At 43.4% G+C, this 17,816-nt stretch overlaps 1 protein-coding gene and 1 long non-coding RNA gene across 8 annotated transcripts in view; one reads left to right on the forward strand and one right to left on the reverse strand.

Moving 5' to 3' along the window:
* The window catches only part of LOC309527888 (uncharacterized protein), a gene marked incomplete at its 3' end in the record, with an annotated part of 74,289 nt that extends 65,258 nt beyond the window's left edge, over positions 1–9,031 (reverse strand). For 2 of the 7 annotated variants that reach the window (XM_082214903.1, XM_082214901.1), the window contains exons 1-2: positions 8,170–8,277; positions 7,816–7,892 (exon numbers count right to left, since the gene is read on the reverse strand). In XM_082214903.1, coding sequence (XP_082071029.1) covers positions 7,816–7,892; positions 8,170–8,222 — 130 coding nt within the window. In that variant the 5' untranslated portion in view covers positions 8,223–8,277. Of the gene's footprint in view, positions 1–6,241; positions 6,307–7,815; positions 7,950–8,169; positions 8,278–8,556 lie in introns of those variants that run through there. The other 5 variants (XM_082214902.1, XR_014217402.1, XR_014217399.1 and 2 more) reach the window with 5 other exon arrangements.
* Positions 1–9,095, forward strand: part of LOC309527911 — a 55,031-nt gene extending 45,936 nt beyond the window's left edge. Inside the window, exons 2-3 of the long non-coding RNA XR_014217427.1 lie at positions 7,821–8,506; positions 9,029–9,095. This is a non-coding gene — a long non-coding RNA (uncharacterized lncRNA). The remainder of the gene's footprint in view (positions 1–7,820; positions 8,507–9,028) is intronic.
* Positions 9,096–17,816: the final 8,721 nt, after the last annotated feature.

Below are 17,816 nucleotides of genomic sequence, written 5' to 3' on the forward strand. Positions count from 1 at the left end.
GATTACCATGCTGCAAGGCGTTATCCATGGAGCCGGAGATCTGCAAAAATCCTGCGGTCCCTGGGGAAACCCACCAGGAAACAGAGGATTGCATCCTAAAGCTAGCTAATTTCCCCCCTGGTCAGTAAGTGTTGACACTTATTATTTACATTTACACCCCAATCCCTCCCCCCCCCAAAGAGCAGCATCTATGGTTCCCCGTTTTATGAGCTCAGCAACCGTGTGAGATAGGGTAGCTACATCATTTGCTGAAATCCCCTCTTCTACACAACTTCTTAAGATGCGTAAGCCCTGTTCTCTTTTGCATCTGGTTGAGAGATAGTGGCTAACCTAGAGGTATAATTTTTTTGGAAAAACTGAAGCCATAGGAAATGTTTGCCCCACCACAATTTCCAGAAAATAAATGGAAAAATGGAGGGAGTAAAAATACACGTTACTTAGGATTCTCTTATCAGTTATAAACTTACATTTACTATGTCAAGAACATAAAATATTTTATGTATAACTTAGTTAGCAAACAGTAAAATTTTATGTGCTGTAATTTAAAACTAAAAATGCTTTCAGTTTTATTCAAACCATAATTACAAATATGTCCAATGTTAGAAATGGAGCAGCAAGCTGCTGCCCCATAAGGTGCCAAATATACCTTGTTTTTTTCCAGTTGGGAAAAACACAGAGGATAAATATAGCAGTAAAGAAAGAAATCATTTTTTATTTGGGCTCAGAAAACGTCTAAACCACCAGTTTTATCAAGGAACGGGGCTGGGAGAAAACAATACTGTACAACCTCGACCCCCTTCCAATTCCATGATGGAAAAGTAGGCATGGCTACATATACCATAAGCAACCATTCCTCTTTCAAAGTTTTTCAAACTCTCTTAAAAAGAAATGATGTGTCTGCAGGCCTGTCACCCTCCAGATGCAGTTGGACTCCAACTCCCATCAGTCCCTGACTGCACATCATGCTCAGGGATGATGGAAGTTGTAGTCCAGCAACAACTGGAAGACACCAGATTGGGAAAGGTTGCTTTGGTTTTCTGCTTGCTCTGCTCCTTTCCCAGGGAAAACATGCTCTTTCGGAACAAGCGGCAATCCGCAAGAAAGAAAGAAAACTGTTCTTTGCTCCGACTGAGCACTAAGAAGCAGTTTTCCCTGGGGGTGGGGTGGGCTGGGAAGCAGCAAAAACAAGAGGAAGTGAGGATAAGGTTTTATACTAGGCTGGACTCCTCAGTTACCTCTTGACATCACAATATTGCAACTCTGTGGACAGGAGACAAAGTCAGAGAAACAAGGAGTGTGGCCATTTGTAATGATGAAACAGGACTTCATAAATAAAACCTGTTAGGAGTAAAGAGAAACAAGTGACAAACGACTCTTGGTAATAGGAAATCCTTCCAGATGAAAAGTCGTAAGCGACAGCAGGAGGAGGAGGCAGTCGGGCTTCTTGGCTGGAATATAAGTCCTACCAAGAGAAGTAAGTGAGGATGTGCAGTCTCAATGAAACCATGATTGAGGGAGGAAGGGATAACACTTTTCAAATAAAAAGCTGTCATAATGAAGATGGAAAATGGCTATGTGGCCGAGCAAAGAACAAGAAGGAATTGATTTAAGTTGTGGTGTGGTCAATTTAGATTAAATATTAGGGTTGAGAACAAACTTTCAAACTGCCGGAAACTGTTGAACAAGCTATCTAGGGGAGTTGCAGATATCATCTCCTCTGAAAGTTGTAAAGGCAAAGTTCTCATCCATATCCCAAAAATGGAATAGAAGCCAGAGGGCACGAGCAGCCAGGGACCTATAGTCATGAAATGAATTGGGGTGTAGGTGTCAAATTAAAGCGCAACACATATAGAGCTGTAGGGATATGATTGTAAAGGTTGCTGAGATACTATAGCCCTGTGCACAGTGGAGGTTGGTCCATTGGAATGAATGGTGCCTTGCCCCAGAATGTCAGACATTCCCACAAATATATGAGAAGAGGCCACAAACAATGGGTATTTTTTAATTCCCCAGGAGGCTGCAAACATGTCCCGTTGACATGTAACGGGAAGCCAAACCATGGCGTAGCTCTGTGTAATACAGTGGCAGCAGGACTGGGGAAGAAGTGGCCACAATTTCTGCTCTATGTAGCTACATGCTTGCTTGTTCATGCTAAGCAATAATTTGGTTTAGAGTTATGCATCATAAACTTTATATAGTGCCATAATGTTCTAGGAGCATCTCTCACATTGGTGTGTGAGCTCCTAAATTCCCAGACGAGCCCATAATCTGGGGGAGAAAGGAAGGCACTTTTCCTGGGAATGGTGGAGTATATACCCTGCTTGGAGAAGGTAGCAAGTTCAAATCCTGGTCTCTCTAATTAAAAACATTGTCGCAGACACAACAGGAAAGGCAAATAAATGTCCATGGCATATACGGTAGAAGGAAGGAGCAAAGTAGAGCACTGAATCAAAACTCACTGACCACTACAGCTGCCAAATGCATTACATCCAAGCTGGGTGAAAAAGCAAACACCTTACATATCAATTTGCATCCATATTTGTACAAAGCCTTAGAGCATTTCCAGACTGTTGCTATTTTGGGGTGGAAGTCCACCACATACCAGCAAATTCAGGTTGAGAAATTATACTTGATTGTAAGGCCTTGCGCAACAAACCCAATTTCCAAAACAGCCAGTCTCTTTGCAATAAGGAAAGTGATGAGGAAATGCCCTGGGAAGTATGGGATAACATTCACTTTGATGCAAGGTCATCTAACCTTGCTGCAAACAAATCAGAACAAATGCTAATTAAATAGCCAACATTATCTAATCTCCCTGCAAACAAATCAGCAAAATGCTCAATAAACAGATTGGCTAGAAGCACCCTTAGTGCATCTTTAGTTTCAGGCTGACCTTTGGCCAGTTATCAGAGAATCTAAATTGTATTAAATCTAAGCACTACTGCCTCCATGATTTGAGGGATCTTGGCCATAGAAGTCACTGCCCTGGAAGGGGAATTGTTTGGCTGCTGCTTAGGCAATTTGACTGCTAGCAAGACCTCCAGAAAAGCCAGTGATGGGGATGGGTTTTGCTGGCTGGAGGTTGATGAGGTGCCTGTCTTTGATGAGAAGGTGCTTAGTATGCTGCAAGCTCCCTCTTGGCGTTTCTCATTTCATTTTGAGTAATCAATTGGGCTGCTTCGGAGAGGCTGTTTACGACCTGTAATTTGTATAATTTGATTTGACAGTAATTCCATTGTCGTTACATTTATTTACAAGATGCGTTCTTGCCCTGTGATTTGCTCAGTTCTTATCGGTGGTTATCTTTGCTTTTCCAATCATGGTTTTTCATAACCGTTGATTACTTTTTAATTCAGAGAAATCACAATGGAAGGACACAGGTAAGGCAAGCCCTTCGTTCTTTTTTCCATTCCTTTAGGGCAGAGATTTGGATGTATGTTTGCTTGCTTACAGTAAGGCCTGGTCAAATAGGACAGGTCATCACATAGTAAAACTCCTCCGGAGCTATACCACTCCTGAGGGCTAGCATATTTGAATGGGGTGGGGAAAACCTCTATGTAGAAAGTTAGCAAGTCTGGCAGAAGGCTAGGCAAGAACCCTCTCGCTTAACATCTAGCTTTCTATGAAAAGGGCAGCCTCCCACAAACAAATGCCCTCCAGATGTTTTAGACTCCAATGCCCATCATCCCTGACCATCGGCCATGCTGGCTCAGTCTGATGGGAGTCCAATAACATCTAGAGGCCATGAGGCTGGGGATGGGTGATACAGCAAGTCATTGTTAATTTGGAGCAACATCCAATCATGGTATCCCCCCCCCCCCACTTTCAGGCTCAAGCAAAACAGTCCTAGAAAAACAGTTTCCCTATGTTGTAAGTTGTTTCTGTTTAGCAAGCTTAGATCCTGAAAGAATTCGGAGGAACTAGCTAAGTAAAAGTAAACGTGGTTAAAGGCCAGACTAGATGGTATGCTAGCTCCGTATCTGTGCCCTTAAATGCAGGGTTGTTCTTCTAACAACATAAATTACCAGCATTGTGGATGTGTGTAAGAGTGTGCTTCAACACTTTCCCCTCCCCTTCCCATGGCACTGATTTGGGCTGGGAGCCCTGTACTGAGAATTTGCTTCGATGGAAGCTTCCTGCCCGTATGCAAATTGTCAATATTGCAGATATTAATATTGTGCAGCTTGAAGTGACTAGAGGCATAAAAACGGACTCCGTTTGGAATTAAACATGGACTAAACCCATTAGAGGGGACACGGGTGGCGCTGTGGGTTAAACCACAGAGCCTAGGACTTGCCGATCAGAAGGTTGGCGATTCAAATCCTCACGACAGGGTGAGCTACCATTACTCGGTCCTTGCTCCTGCCAACCTAGCAGTTTGAAAGCACGTCAAAGTGCAAGTAGATAAATAGGTAACGCTCCGGCGGGAAGGTAAACGGTGTTTCTGTGCGCTGCTCTGGTTTGCCAGAAGCAGCCTAGTCATGCTGGCCAGCTCCCTCAGCCAATAAAGCAAGATGAGCGCCGCAACCCCAGAGCTGGTCACGACTGGACCTAATGGTCAGGGGTCCCTTTACCTAAACCCATTAAGGTAAAGGTTGGCAGGAACAGGGACCGAGCAACGGTAGCTCACCCCGTCGTGGGGATTCGAACCGCTGACCTTCTGATCGGCAAGTCCTAGGCTCTGTGGTTTAACCCACAGCGCCACCCTATACCTAAACCCATTCGATTGTTCAAAACTTTACTTGCACAAGTTTCTTCAAAACAGAACAAAACCCAGTAAAGGATGCATCCAAACAATTGTACAATATCTTGTACTTGTCAAGAATAGGCTCAGCATCTTATAAGAAAATAATTTATAGCCAGAGCTGACAAATATAGCTTTCACACACAGGCTCCATTAGCCTGCATTCTAGCCCCAAAGGCTATGGAGCTCCAACAGAACCTGAGAACAAAGACTCAGCCACCACCCTTCCAAGATGGCAAATTTGCAATTCAACAGCCTCCAGTGGCGTAGCGTGGGTTGTCAGCACCCGGGGCAATGCAAGTAATTTGTGCCCCCTAACCCGTGGATTTGCGCCCCCTAACCCTAACCCCCAGATGTTGCGCCCGGTGCGGCCGGGCCCCCCTGCACCCCCCACGCTACGCCACTGACAGCTTCCCATGTGATCTAAAGTTAAACACCTCCTCAGAGCTACCAGAGAACAATAACAACAGTTATCCATCTAGGAGCTCAGAGATCTCTTTTTGCTTTTCTTCAGCTTTCAGCAATACACATAGACATTCTCTAGGGTTGCCATACTTCAAAAAGTGAAAATCCAGACACAAAATCGGGGGGGGGGGGGTTGAGCTCCCCTCCCAAAAAAATCACAAAAATAAAAAAGGAAGTTTTTGAGGTTTTTAAAAAATGAAATCCCCCCCAAATCTACACTTCTGACATGGGTTACCATGGATTTTCCTGGACATTTCAGCAATTTCCACCCGAACACTGTTTCCAGCAGCTGAATCCTGGCTATGTCCAGGCAATTCTGGACATATGGCAACCGTACATTCTCTATTTCAGTGTCAATTAAACAATGATACTTAACAGTCAGTGTATGGGAAGAGAGCTAATTTGGATTGGGGGCATAATGGGGAGCTTAGGGTTAAATCAGGAGCCTGCTCAGCCCAAGGACCACATTCTTTCATGGATGACCTTCTGGGGGCCGCATACCAACAAACATCACTTAATCCAGGCAAGCCAGAGGCATTACCACAGCTGAATGGCAGGTTCCTGTCAGATAAAATTATTAGAGGAAGATTCACAGCAGGGGCAGTAAGAGATATGGGAAAAGCCCAAGGGTGAGATACAAGGGCCATGAAGGGTCTCATTTGCCCCCTGCCCCAGTCTGGGCTTTCCCACCTTAGGTTAAAGTCTTCTACCACCCACCGTGCGGTCAAAATCTGGATCAGGTGTTGTTGTTGTTGTTGTAGATATCAAATTTTGATGATATGCAATGTCCAGACACTTTATATTCCAAAGAAACTTTACTTTCAAAAATATAACTTAGAAGAATATATTTACAATCTCATGCCTGGGTTTCTCCTATTAACATTTAGGGATGTCCTCTGTCTGTTTCACTTCAGACAGACCACACTAACACACATTGTCCTCAGCAGTATCCTGAGAAACCTCTCACAGCGGCATGAGCCCTCACACGCACACAGAGAGAACAGAAAGCAGTTAAAAACGACAGTTACTTTAATAACAGTCACAACAGAATAGAATGGCTCTCTCATGTGACTCACAGTCAGCCAATCACAGGAGACCTTCTATCAAAGGGGGAAAAACCATGCTAAAAATACACAGCAATTCAACATAAGCAAACATTCCTGTTTCAGAAAATCAAACCATTATCCTTAACAGGTGTCCCATATGTTAACTCTTTCTCCCGCAATTGAGGACACAGACACAGAAATAATGTGTATGGTCTAGTTTGGTGAAAAGGAAGGAACACTCTGCCTTTTAAAGACCTGTCATATGTATAGTGCATAAGACCTGCTAGTCTGTATCAGATCAAAACTTCAGTTAGTTCAGTAGGCTGCCTATGCATGCATTTCAGGATGATGAACATCACCCTGCCCCTCAACCAACTTGCCTCTCAACGCACACAACTCCTGCAAGTTCCTAATTGTGAGATATTCCTGGCGCTCACAGAGCTAAGTATAGTGTTCCTGCCTTTTCCAATCCTTTCTCACCTTCTGAAAAACCTTGATTTGCTGTATTCACCATTTTTTTAAGGGGTCGGGGGAAGATTTCTCCCATCTGCCATCCTACTTGTGTTACTGCGTTACAACAACCAATAAAGTAGCACCTTTCTCCAATATTTTAACAAATATTTTTGTCTCTGAGTCCAGATGCACAGATTGTTGCTTCCTGGGAATGGAACTTGCACTTTTGTTGATGTTCAGGCACACAACTTGCTGAGCACTTTAAGCGTCAGAAAGTCATGTACTTGAAGAATGAAAGGAGAGACCATTAACTTTCCTGGCATCAAACACAGATTTTTTTTTTAAAAAAGTTAAACATCTATATTTGGGTCCTAATGTATACACTACTACTGAAGGTATAAGCACAAAATTGTTTACATGTCACCCAGAGACATTCTCTCGTACAAAGCCTGGATGTAGCATATGAAACACACTCCAAAGTGACTCTGAAACATTAGCAGAGCCCTAAAAGCTTAAATGCTGTTCTGGAGAACCACAAATTACCCCATTCACCCCACCCCATGTTAGCCTTCAGTAACTCTCAATATGAATTCAGCTTTCCACAGAGGAGTCTCAGTCAACTCTATAACAAAACCTCCTCAAAACAACTATCTATCATCCAGTGCTTGCCAACCTGGAATTCTGAGATGGTCCTAAAGGCACTAGTCAGAAAATGGCTGCTGCCATCACGAAATGGCTGCCACCACCAAAAGAGTATGTATGGCAGAAAAAGGGACCAGAACATAAAATGGTTCAAATATGGAAAATAAAAAACCTATTCTGATTTTTTAAAAAAACAAAACATGTTTGAAAAACATTCTTCTTTTCCATATACTGTTAAGTCTTGGCTGTTATGCAGTTTTTTCCCCAGTGTGTCGTTTAGAGCTAAAAAATAAAAGGTATCGGAATCCAGGTACAATTTTGAATTGCTACAGCCAGCCATACGCATGCATATGGTTCTATGGAATAAAAATACATATTCATGCCGGCAATATGGGTTTTTTAAACTACATTTGTGGAATATAAAGAAGAACATAAATACAATGAAAACACACAGGAAATACTCACCGGAGTAGTAGCTGAACAATTCTGGCCCAGAGTAGTGTGACGTTTGAGGCTGAAAGTCATCTACAAGCTTCTCAAAACTCTGTATGAGGAGGCAATAACAATACTTGTAATGTTTCTGCATTTCCATTGAGCTCTCCCCTGTCTGCAAAAGACAACCTTGGAGCAATCCCTGCTGTGGGGCAAGCAGCAGAAACAAAAAAATGAAAAGAAAAAGGGATACCCTGCCCTCTCCCTCACAGCCCCACCCCTGTGTTCAATGGAAGCCTCTCCCAAGCAGCTGCCTGCTCCCTGTACCAGTAGGTAGCAAAACAAAACACAGCATGAGTGGGAAGATTCCTGCATTTGTTTCCTCACCTCAACATTTTCCAAAAGTTCCTCAAGCAGCTGGTCTGCCCAGTGTTCCACATGGCCAGAAGGCAGCAAAATGAAGGTTTCCTGTGCTTCTTCCACTACCTCAACACATATTTTTTTTAAAGGCTTGTCAAGAAGCTGACTGCCACCTGCTCCATATCAGGGAGGAAAACAAAACAGGTGGAGCCAAGGAATAGGAAGTAAGAAAGAAGCAGGGGAAGTACAATAAAGAGAGGAAAACAACTCTTTAGAACCCCAGGGATTCCTATCGCTGGATGTCCAAACAACTCACTTATCAATCACAGCTGTGACTTCACTCATTGGCTAAAAACACTGACAGGTGAGAGGAGCAGGGCTGCAATATTTCACAGAAATTGCTTGGAAGAGTACCTGCACATTTTGCTTCATAACCCTTTTTCTAGGAGGGCTACTTTTTAAAACAAGAAAACTTGGAATCTGGGGCTTCTGCCTGAGGGTGCCAATGAAGGCTTCCTGGGCACCATGGCACCCAAGGGCCACTATGTTGGCAACTTCCAAATTAACCCAAATGTCCCCTTTATGGTCATATTAGCAAGGCCAGTCCAGCCATTAGATGAAGTGAGGAGGCTGTCTCAGGCAGTAGATGACAGGGGCAGGGTGTGTGGCAAAGTGCTGGAGAGCAGAGGGGTGTAAGCTAGCCTCTTTCTCCAGTATTGAAATAAGGTTCAACTCCCCAGCTGGTTGGTTTCTGTACAAGGAATGGGATCAGTGGCCTCAGGCCGCAAAGTGTTTTGGACCAGCCCTGCATATTAGCCATCTGACTATATTCACATCATTTGACATAAAACGATAGATAAATGAGTGAAAGAATTATTTTCAACAGACAAAGAGAAGACTTCAGCCTTAGAGTAGGCAATTCTGCACCCAACAAAAGGAAAGGAAGTGTCTTGCAACTACTAGGAAGACCAGAAAACGGCACCACTTCCATCATCAGCACACAAGGAGCTAAATGTGCAGTTTCTCCTAGGCATGTGGTGTGCAATGAAGAAAAGGCTTAAGAAAGCAGCTGTCAAACAATGGTTCCCAATGATGACGGGGTGCTGAGTCTGATGGACATTGCACAACGGTTGCTGTTATTCCATATTGCTTCCTGTTTTGTGGATTAAGTGTCAAACAGGGAGCCACCTTCACCAACTGCCTATTATAATCACACCTGGCATTGTTGACCTACTTCCCTTCTTTCATGCCTTCACAGGGTCTACCTTTTCAGACATAGGAAAGAAACTCAATAAGGGCTAAACCAGACATTTTACACATCTTATTTTTTCTGTTTAAAATTATAGGTGGGTGGGCAGTGGGTCGGGGTGGGGGAAGAGGCAATTCTTGGAAGGAGGTGGTACACAGGATGAGGGAATACTTCTCTCATCATTCACCCACCATGATCAGAATGAGTTTCTCTCTCTAACACACACACACACACACACACACAGAGAGAGAGAGAGAGAGAGAGAGAGAGGCTAAAAGCATAGGGGAAAAGGTCTTCTTTGGTATCAAAGGTGAGAAGCCAAATTGTATTTTTTTAAAAAACAACAACACTCATTTGAGGATGGGGGCATTTTGAAGTGAGGAACATTTTGCCCTGCTGAGCACTATTAGGGGTTTATTGATTTATGGGAGCAGCTAGGGGGAAGAAGACTTCCATACCTACATTCTAGGACCACTTTGGAAAATGTCCAATACATTAAAAACATAATACAAGCCTGCTGACCACACCCAACCTATCTCACCAGCAAGGCAATACAACAAGTGAATAGTAAGAGAATCCATACAAGTAACACTGACACAACCCCTCACACACACTTAAGTAGAATAATAGAAGCATAACCACCCGACCCCAACCCCCTTTCTTTTCTTTTTCTTCCTAATTGTTTAAACCAGTTCTTAAACCAAGGACTTATACATTGACCACTAATAATAAAACATGTTGTAGATATTTTTCCACATTTATTTTGCTATTTTTGTGATATACAAATGACATGAGAAAACTTGGTATACTTGTTTGTATAACATTATTCTTGTTTATAAAACCCAATAAAATAATAATAATAATAATAATAATAATAATAATAATAATAATAATACAAGCCTGCTGGATCAAGCCAATGGCCAATCTAGTTTAGCACCCTGTTCTCACAAATACCTGTGGGAAGCCTGTAAGCTGGTCATGAGTGTAACAACCTTCTGCCCACCTGTGATTCCCTGTGACCAGTAATCGGAGGCATAACGCAGTGCTGAGCTACCACGTTACAGTCCACTACTCTCAGCAAAGGTCTACATGTACAATATGTACAGCCACTGTTGACTTCATGTGCCACCTTTTGGAGGGCATTCATTCAGTTTTCAACAAGCAACCAGCTTGTTACCCAACAAGCAACCAGCATTTTCAAAGCTGCGCCAACCATTTGTGTGTGCATCGTATCCACACAAGCCTCAGCGAGCTCTGCTCACATATTCTCAAGTGCTCACTGTGGAGTTTTCACTCCACACAGCACTTTTTGTCATACTGAAAACATTCTTCAGTGGAAGAGGGAATAGCATTTCACCAGCGGAGTGTTACAATGATTGAGTGTTGAGCATTACGTTATGATGATAACGAAACCTGCGCTAATGCTAAGGTCCTGTTAACATTTAGAAATGCAGAGAAAAATCAAAGGGCTAGTTTTAGAGTGGAAATATAAATGGCCACCTCGATGCAAAGACACACAGTGAGAGCACACACACTACTTGTCTCTGCAGTGCCTCATACGTGCTCAAAAGATGGATGGCACACACCAAAGTAACTACAAGGACAAACACAATAAGTGATGCCATAATAGCAGAGAAGCCCTTGGTGACGGAAACGTACAAGGCATTTTTATCTTTCATAATAGCGAAGCACTCACATATTAGTGATGAATACCAAAGAAATTGCTATGATAAATATACTAATACAAATGTCTCACCTGCCACTCGGGAATGGGAAAGCAGGTGGCAGGGTAGCTAAACTATCTGTAGATGGAGCAGCTGAGCCAAAATGATAAGTTTGCACATCCCACAGCCATCTCAAAGACACAGAATACTGGATTTCATTCCTTCCTAAAGGTCAGTCTCAATCAACTCACGGGGCTTTTGCACAGGAAAAGTGTGATCCAGAGTGGCTTGAGTGTGCCCACAAAAGAGGGTTCAGATGTCTGTGCTCAAAGGGATGCATATGCTTGTATTATGTACTTGTATTATGCTTTATGGAATACGGGTGGCACTGTGGGTTAAACCACAGAGCCTAGGGCTTGCCAATCAGGAGGTCAATGGTTTGAATCCCTGCAACGGGGTGAGCTCCCGTTGCTCGGTCCCTGCTCCTGCCAACCTAGCAGTTTGAAAGCACATCAAAAGTGCAAGTAGATAAATACAGGTAGGTACCACTCCGGCAAGAAGGTAAACGGCGTTTCCGTGCACTGCTCTGGTTCGCCAGAAGCGACTTAGTCATGCTGGCCACATGACCTGGAAGCTGTACGCCGGCTTCCTTGGCCAATAAAGCGAGATGAGTGCCACAACCCCAGAGTCGGCCACGACTGGACCTAATGGTCAGGGATCCCTTTACCTTTTCTTTTATTATGCTTTATATATTCTGTGAGCCGCCCAGAGTGGCTGGAGAAACCCAGCCAAACAGGCGGAGTATAATAATAATAATAATAATAATAATAATAATAATAATAATAATTCCCTCCCACTGAAGTGAATGGGAAAGCCTATGTGCATGGGGACGCCATGTAGACACGAGACTAAATGCACTGCTCTGCACCATGGGAGTTACTGTGATTTTGTGGGAAATGCATTTGCCTAGCAGCAATTTCTATTTGTCCTTGGAGATTTCCATGACTCACATGGAGAAGTGGCAGGTACCTGATATCTGTCCAAAGAAAGACATGGGTCCCTCTAGCTGACATTTGTCTCTGTTATGTGAGCCTTGTGCAGTGGGTTGAACATAGAGAGTGGCCCTTATACTGAGCACTGGCTCAGCTCCCAATATCTGATCTGCTCTTGATGGCCGTGGCTCTCTGAGGCTGCAAGAGACATCTGTTACTTGAGATCCTTGTATCTGGAAATGCCTAGAATTGAACCTGGACCTTGTGCATACTGAGTGTTTGCTCTACCTTACAGCTGTGGTGATCCAGGCATGGCCAAAAGCGGCCTAATGCTGGTAGAAGACAACGTAGGCCCAGTGGGAGGACATGTAATGTCGTAGGTGAGAATAGTCCCTGTGCCAGCACTTAAAACATCATCTCGCATCTTGATGTCCCTTCTCAATTTACTTGGCCTCTCACACACACATTTATTTCTTCTTCTCATTGCACCTCTGAGTCCAAGCTAGGTTAAACACACACACGCACACACAAAAATTAAAATGAAATAAAAATAAATTATGAAAAGCCATTTCCCTGAAGGTGATCCCACAGATGACTGAAGCAGCATCTAACCCATTGAATTAAGCAAGTAATTTCAAGACCCTTTCTCCTTTCCCTCCACCCCCATCTCTCTGCGGTAAAGATCACACAGACAAACAAGGCAAAGATGAAAAGAGGATATAATGTGAAGGGGGGGGAGCAAGGACGAAGTGATGGAGAAAGTTCCTGCAAAGACAATCAAACCTCCCCTTTGGCACAAACAATTAAGACGTGATCTTGTATATGTCATTTCCTTAAGAACGTTCTGATCCCTGAACTGTATATTCTCTGAATGGTATGTCAGTTATTTATTATTTATTATATTATATTTTGCTGGATAGAAAAAGCTGAAGTTCCATTAAATTAAAAATAGAACTGCAAATAGGCCTGGTTTGATCTCTGTGGCATCTATAGCAGAGTAACAAGAGTAATTCCAGCAATTAGATGTTAATTGATGTCTGAGCATATCTATTCCTAGAAACAGCAAGGCCGTGTATGGCATAACTAGCATCATTAAACAGCCTTGTCCCCCCCTCCAGGCTTAGCAGAAGCTGAGCTTGAGCGGAGGCAACTCGCCCAGAGTTGCTGCACCAAGGATGAGGCAGGCAGCAGGTGGCTGGGGAAGAAAGCTTGCAAAGAAGAGACCCCTACAATCCGCTTGGAGTCAGGCTGATCACACGCCCCCTTTAAAAATGCAGAGACTGTGTCGTTCCAAGCTCCTCTAATTATGCATCTTCTTTATTAGTTTCATGAACCTTTCGGATATGATTTATCCATTCTTGCTGCTTGCCTGCCCTGGTCCTTGTGCTCTGCATGATGAGCTGGGGGTGAGGATATACTACGGCCAGATCACGTATTTCGCTATGTTTTTCTGAAACATAACCATCCGGGAAATTAGCAGGACATCAGGAGACACTGCCCACATATTTTCAAATGTTTCTCAACATGAGGATGTCCCGGTTTCCCTGTCGTTTTTTTTAAAAAAAGAATTAAGCCACTACAGGATTCGTTCCTGTCCAGTTGGTGAGATACACATTTTAGAACAAATGGATAAGAAGTAAAATGAAGTGAAGCAGCTAGATCATGGGCATTAGGGGGCAAAATGCCAAAGAAGCCTGTTCTTTATTTATTAATCCGTCTAATTAAAAAAGACAATGGGCCACATCAACAGAAATGGGACCTTTGGACCAGTTTTAATGTCACCATATACATGCCTTGCTGCAGCTTTATCAGACGTTACTGGGGCTTAATGGGAGTTGTAGTCGAAACATCTGGATGGCTTCAGGTTAGGAAAGGCTAGTTTACTGTAATGGTAATCAGCTGCAGTGAGTCTTAAGTTCAGAGCCTTGGCTTTACTTTCCCACTGCAACCACAAGGTGCCTAGGAGGTTCCACTCCTGTTTTTGATTAACTGCACCATGCCATTTTGTCTGAACGGACTTACGCCATCATGCCAAGAATACTCCCTCCCTGGACCTCACACAAGCTCTGCACAGGTCTAGGGTAGCATGTAACAGTATCTAAAAGGAAGTAACAGCTGCCTGGAACCTCAATCAGGAACCTGTGAGAGAGTGAGAACATACTTAAAAATGGAAAGCGTAAGGTCAACAAGAGGTTTAAAGACTCTCTCAAGGCAAATCTAAAAAAAATGTTGTATAAACACCGACAACTGGGAAACACTGCTCTGCGAGTGCTCCAAATGGAGAACAGCCTTTACCAAAGGTGTCGTGGACTTTGAAGACGCTCAAACTCAGGACGAAAGGGAGAAACACACTAAGAGGAAGGCATGCTTGGCAAACCCTCAACATGATCAGTTCCTGCCCGGAAACCTATGTCCCCACTGTGGAAGGACATGTGGATCCAGAATTGGCCTTCACAGTCACTTACGGACTCACTGTTAAAACCGTGTTTGTTAAGTTGTGGGTGAACATATCAGACGACACAGCAATTCTTCAAACAGCTCTTGTTTATTCACAGGCCAGAATAGAACTGAACTGAAGGGTTTAGCCTGCCTGCTTATATAGAGCTCCACTAGAACGCAACAGTAACCATTTTCTGTAACTATCCAATCACTGAACGTCACTTTCTATCCCTTATTTGCATATGTGGACCTGAACTATCTAAAGTATCCCCCTGCTGGCCCAGGATGAGAACTTAAGTACATAACAGTGTTTATGGAAGACAAACTTAATCGGCTACGAGCGATCACCAAAGAAGAAGAAGAAGACAGGTCCCACTTGTGTACTGTATTTTTATCTCCCCATTCCCCCAAGGAACTCAGGGTGTTCCTGTCCTCACAAAAACCTCATGAGGTAAGGTAGGCTGAGAAGGAATGCTTGACCTCAGGTCATCTAGTGAGCTTTGTGCCTGAGAGGGGGTTTACCAAGCCAGAGCCCTCTCATCATGCTGGCTGGCCATTTTCAGTAAAGCAGGGCTACCTTTGGAACTGAGCATGCCCAAGACTGGAAAATATTTAGGATTTGTATTATTGTATACTCTGGTTGTTGTTAATGTTAATTATGTTAGAGCATGGTTAGACAAGTGTGTGCTTGAGGCAAGGCAGCCTAAAACAGAAGGTTCTATGGTCTTGGATTGGGGAATCAGTGTACTAAGAACTCCTCTTAGAAAACCAATGTGACCTAAACTCTACATTGATTCTGAGTATGACTTTTTATACAGCGACGCTCGCACTTTGGAACACCCAAAATGAACCACTTGTCATAGTCTATATATTTAGTTTTTTAGGAAATATTGAAGGTGCCTCTCTCTTTTTTAAAATCTTTATGGATTTTATACAATTTACAACTTTAGATAATATATTACCATTTTTACTTGGCTTGGGTTAATTTTTATAACTTTAGTGTACATTTTACTGTGTTAGTTTGTTAATTATCCTGATGCTTTTGTGCCGGAGTGGGCAAGGTGTTTTTCAGCTGGAGGGCGCCATTGCCATTATAAGAGAACAAGGTAGGTGTTCATAGTGAGCTCTGGCACCTCTTTTTCTAGAAAAATAGATCTGGGAGTGGGGAACCTCGAGCTCTCCCAAGTATTACTGGATACAACTTCCATTGTGTCTGATATCCCTGACTATTGGCCAGACAGGCTCAAGCATTCAGGCAGCTTTGTTTTTAACCACACAGGCCTTTCCCCTGCAATTCAGATCCCCTCTTCTTCTCAGGGCAGTCACTAATTAATTAACTCTGATTTCATTAAGAGGCAGAATGCCAGGACTTCTGTCTACTGAACTCGCCTCGGCTCCAGTTCTTCTGATCCTCCTTTTCCACTTCTTTGTTTCTGTTTTGCAATACAACACATCTAGAAGAGAAAGTACTAACCTTGAGTTTCGAGAAGAAGTAGCAAGCAAAGTACAGTACTAAAATCCCACGTAGACCAGGAGCAGCTTTCATCAGAAGGTCTGAAAGCTCTTGATAAATATGAGTTTGCCCTCTCACGGCACCTTGGAGCTATTAGCATCCCTTCTACAAACAATCATCATTAGCTAGCAGCGGCCATGCTTCAAAACATAAGGCACACATGGAATTGTGGTTATAAGACTCCTCCTGGCAACACCTCATGAAAATTCAGCCTTGCCCAAGGCAGCTTAGTAAGACTAGTCCTGCTCATTGCATGATCGTAACGGGGGTATGAATCCACTCTGTGATTCCACCAAAGAAAACATAAATGTTCTACAAACAACCCCAAAACCTACTAATGCCTTTGGTCATGTCTATACAAAGCTTAAAATCTAAATCAAGCGACTGGCTATCAGGCCTCTAAGGGTCACCCAGGGAACTTCAAGGGCTACCCTTAAAGTTGCTGGACTCCAACTCCCATCATGCCTAACAACTGGTCTTGCTGGCTGTAGTTGATGGAAGCTGAAGTCCAACGACATGGAGGGCTACCCCTGCACAGAATTGAAGGCGAGGAGACAGGCAGACAAAGGGACTTGGTTACAATACTGCAAAAGGTTAAGTTTCTACATCTTTCTGGCAGCTGAGCGGGTGTTTTGAGTGGTGAAAAACTGCCCCTTGGCAAAGCTGTATTAATACATTCAAACGTGCCGTTAAGAAGGGGAAGAAAATAGAGTTTGATTGCAATTAACAAAAATCTATGTCATTAATTGAAAGTGCATCACTCTCACTTCTGTGTGCTAGATTCAGCACCCAAGATTGATTGGGCTGGCGCAGTTTGACTCAGTGAACAGGATATCGATCTCCATGAAAATGTATTGGTGAAGACAGAAGTGGAACCGATCGTAGGCAATGAGCTCCCACCTTCCTGTGCCTTTGAAAAAAACAAATAAAGGCAGCTGATAGAACTTATTCTAAAGCTGTTATGAAAGCAAGCACGCTCACAGATTTCCATAGCCCACGAAGAGGAAACATCTGTTTGCAGGCAGCTGAATAACCAAAGCTTTTAACATCTCTGATCCAATGGCATCTTCACAGAGGCTTCATCACAAGGAAAGGGAGCAAAAGGAATTATGCAGACCCCAGTGGCTCCCCTTCCCTGCGCAAGTGCTCTCTATTTGCATAGTGTGGCAGGGGGCAGCCACAGAAAGCTGCAAGCTCCAAAGCACAGGTTTTAAGGCCATCTGGCAGACACTACTCAACTGTCCATCATCTGAGACCCAGACATGCCCCTGTGCTCCCAGGGACCTCCAGTTATCTCAGTTTCTTTATTACTGTCATTTGTTGACATCAAGAAAGGGAGATTATGGGAAATGCTATTTATGTGCAAAGAACAAGCGGCACTTAACTAGCAACTACCTTCTGTGTAGTTTCATTCTGGGTGGCAAGGAGGAAAGGGAATTGTCCTTCCATTGCAATCTCCTACCAGACTTTAAGCTTCAGCGAGTGGGTGTAGTCATGGAAAAGTAGCCTTTGGTTTGTCCAGTAGTTGACTGTCAGTCCTTGCTTGGACTGAAGAGCTCTGAAAATACCAATCTTGACAAATGTATTACCTGGTCTAGGTTTATAATGCCTTATTGTGCAGCAATGCAGTGGTAAGAAATTGCAGAGCCACCTGTAAAATGGCTGCATCCATTATCCAAGTGGTATAATCCACAAAGCCATTGATTCTGTGTGATGGCTGTTGAAGGAAACAATTCTAGATGGGGGGAAATGTCCTTTCTGATCAGTTGAGCTTCAGGGTCCAATTGTACAGGACCTTCACAGGATGAAGCAGCCAA

The sequence above is a fragment of the Podarcis vaucheri genome (assembly GCF_965113315.1).
Source record: "Podarcis vaucheri genome assembly, chromosome: 3".
Taxonomy (NCBI): Eukaryota; Metazoa; Chordata; class Lepidosauria; order Squamata; family Lacertidae; genus Podarcis; species Podarcis vaucheri.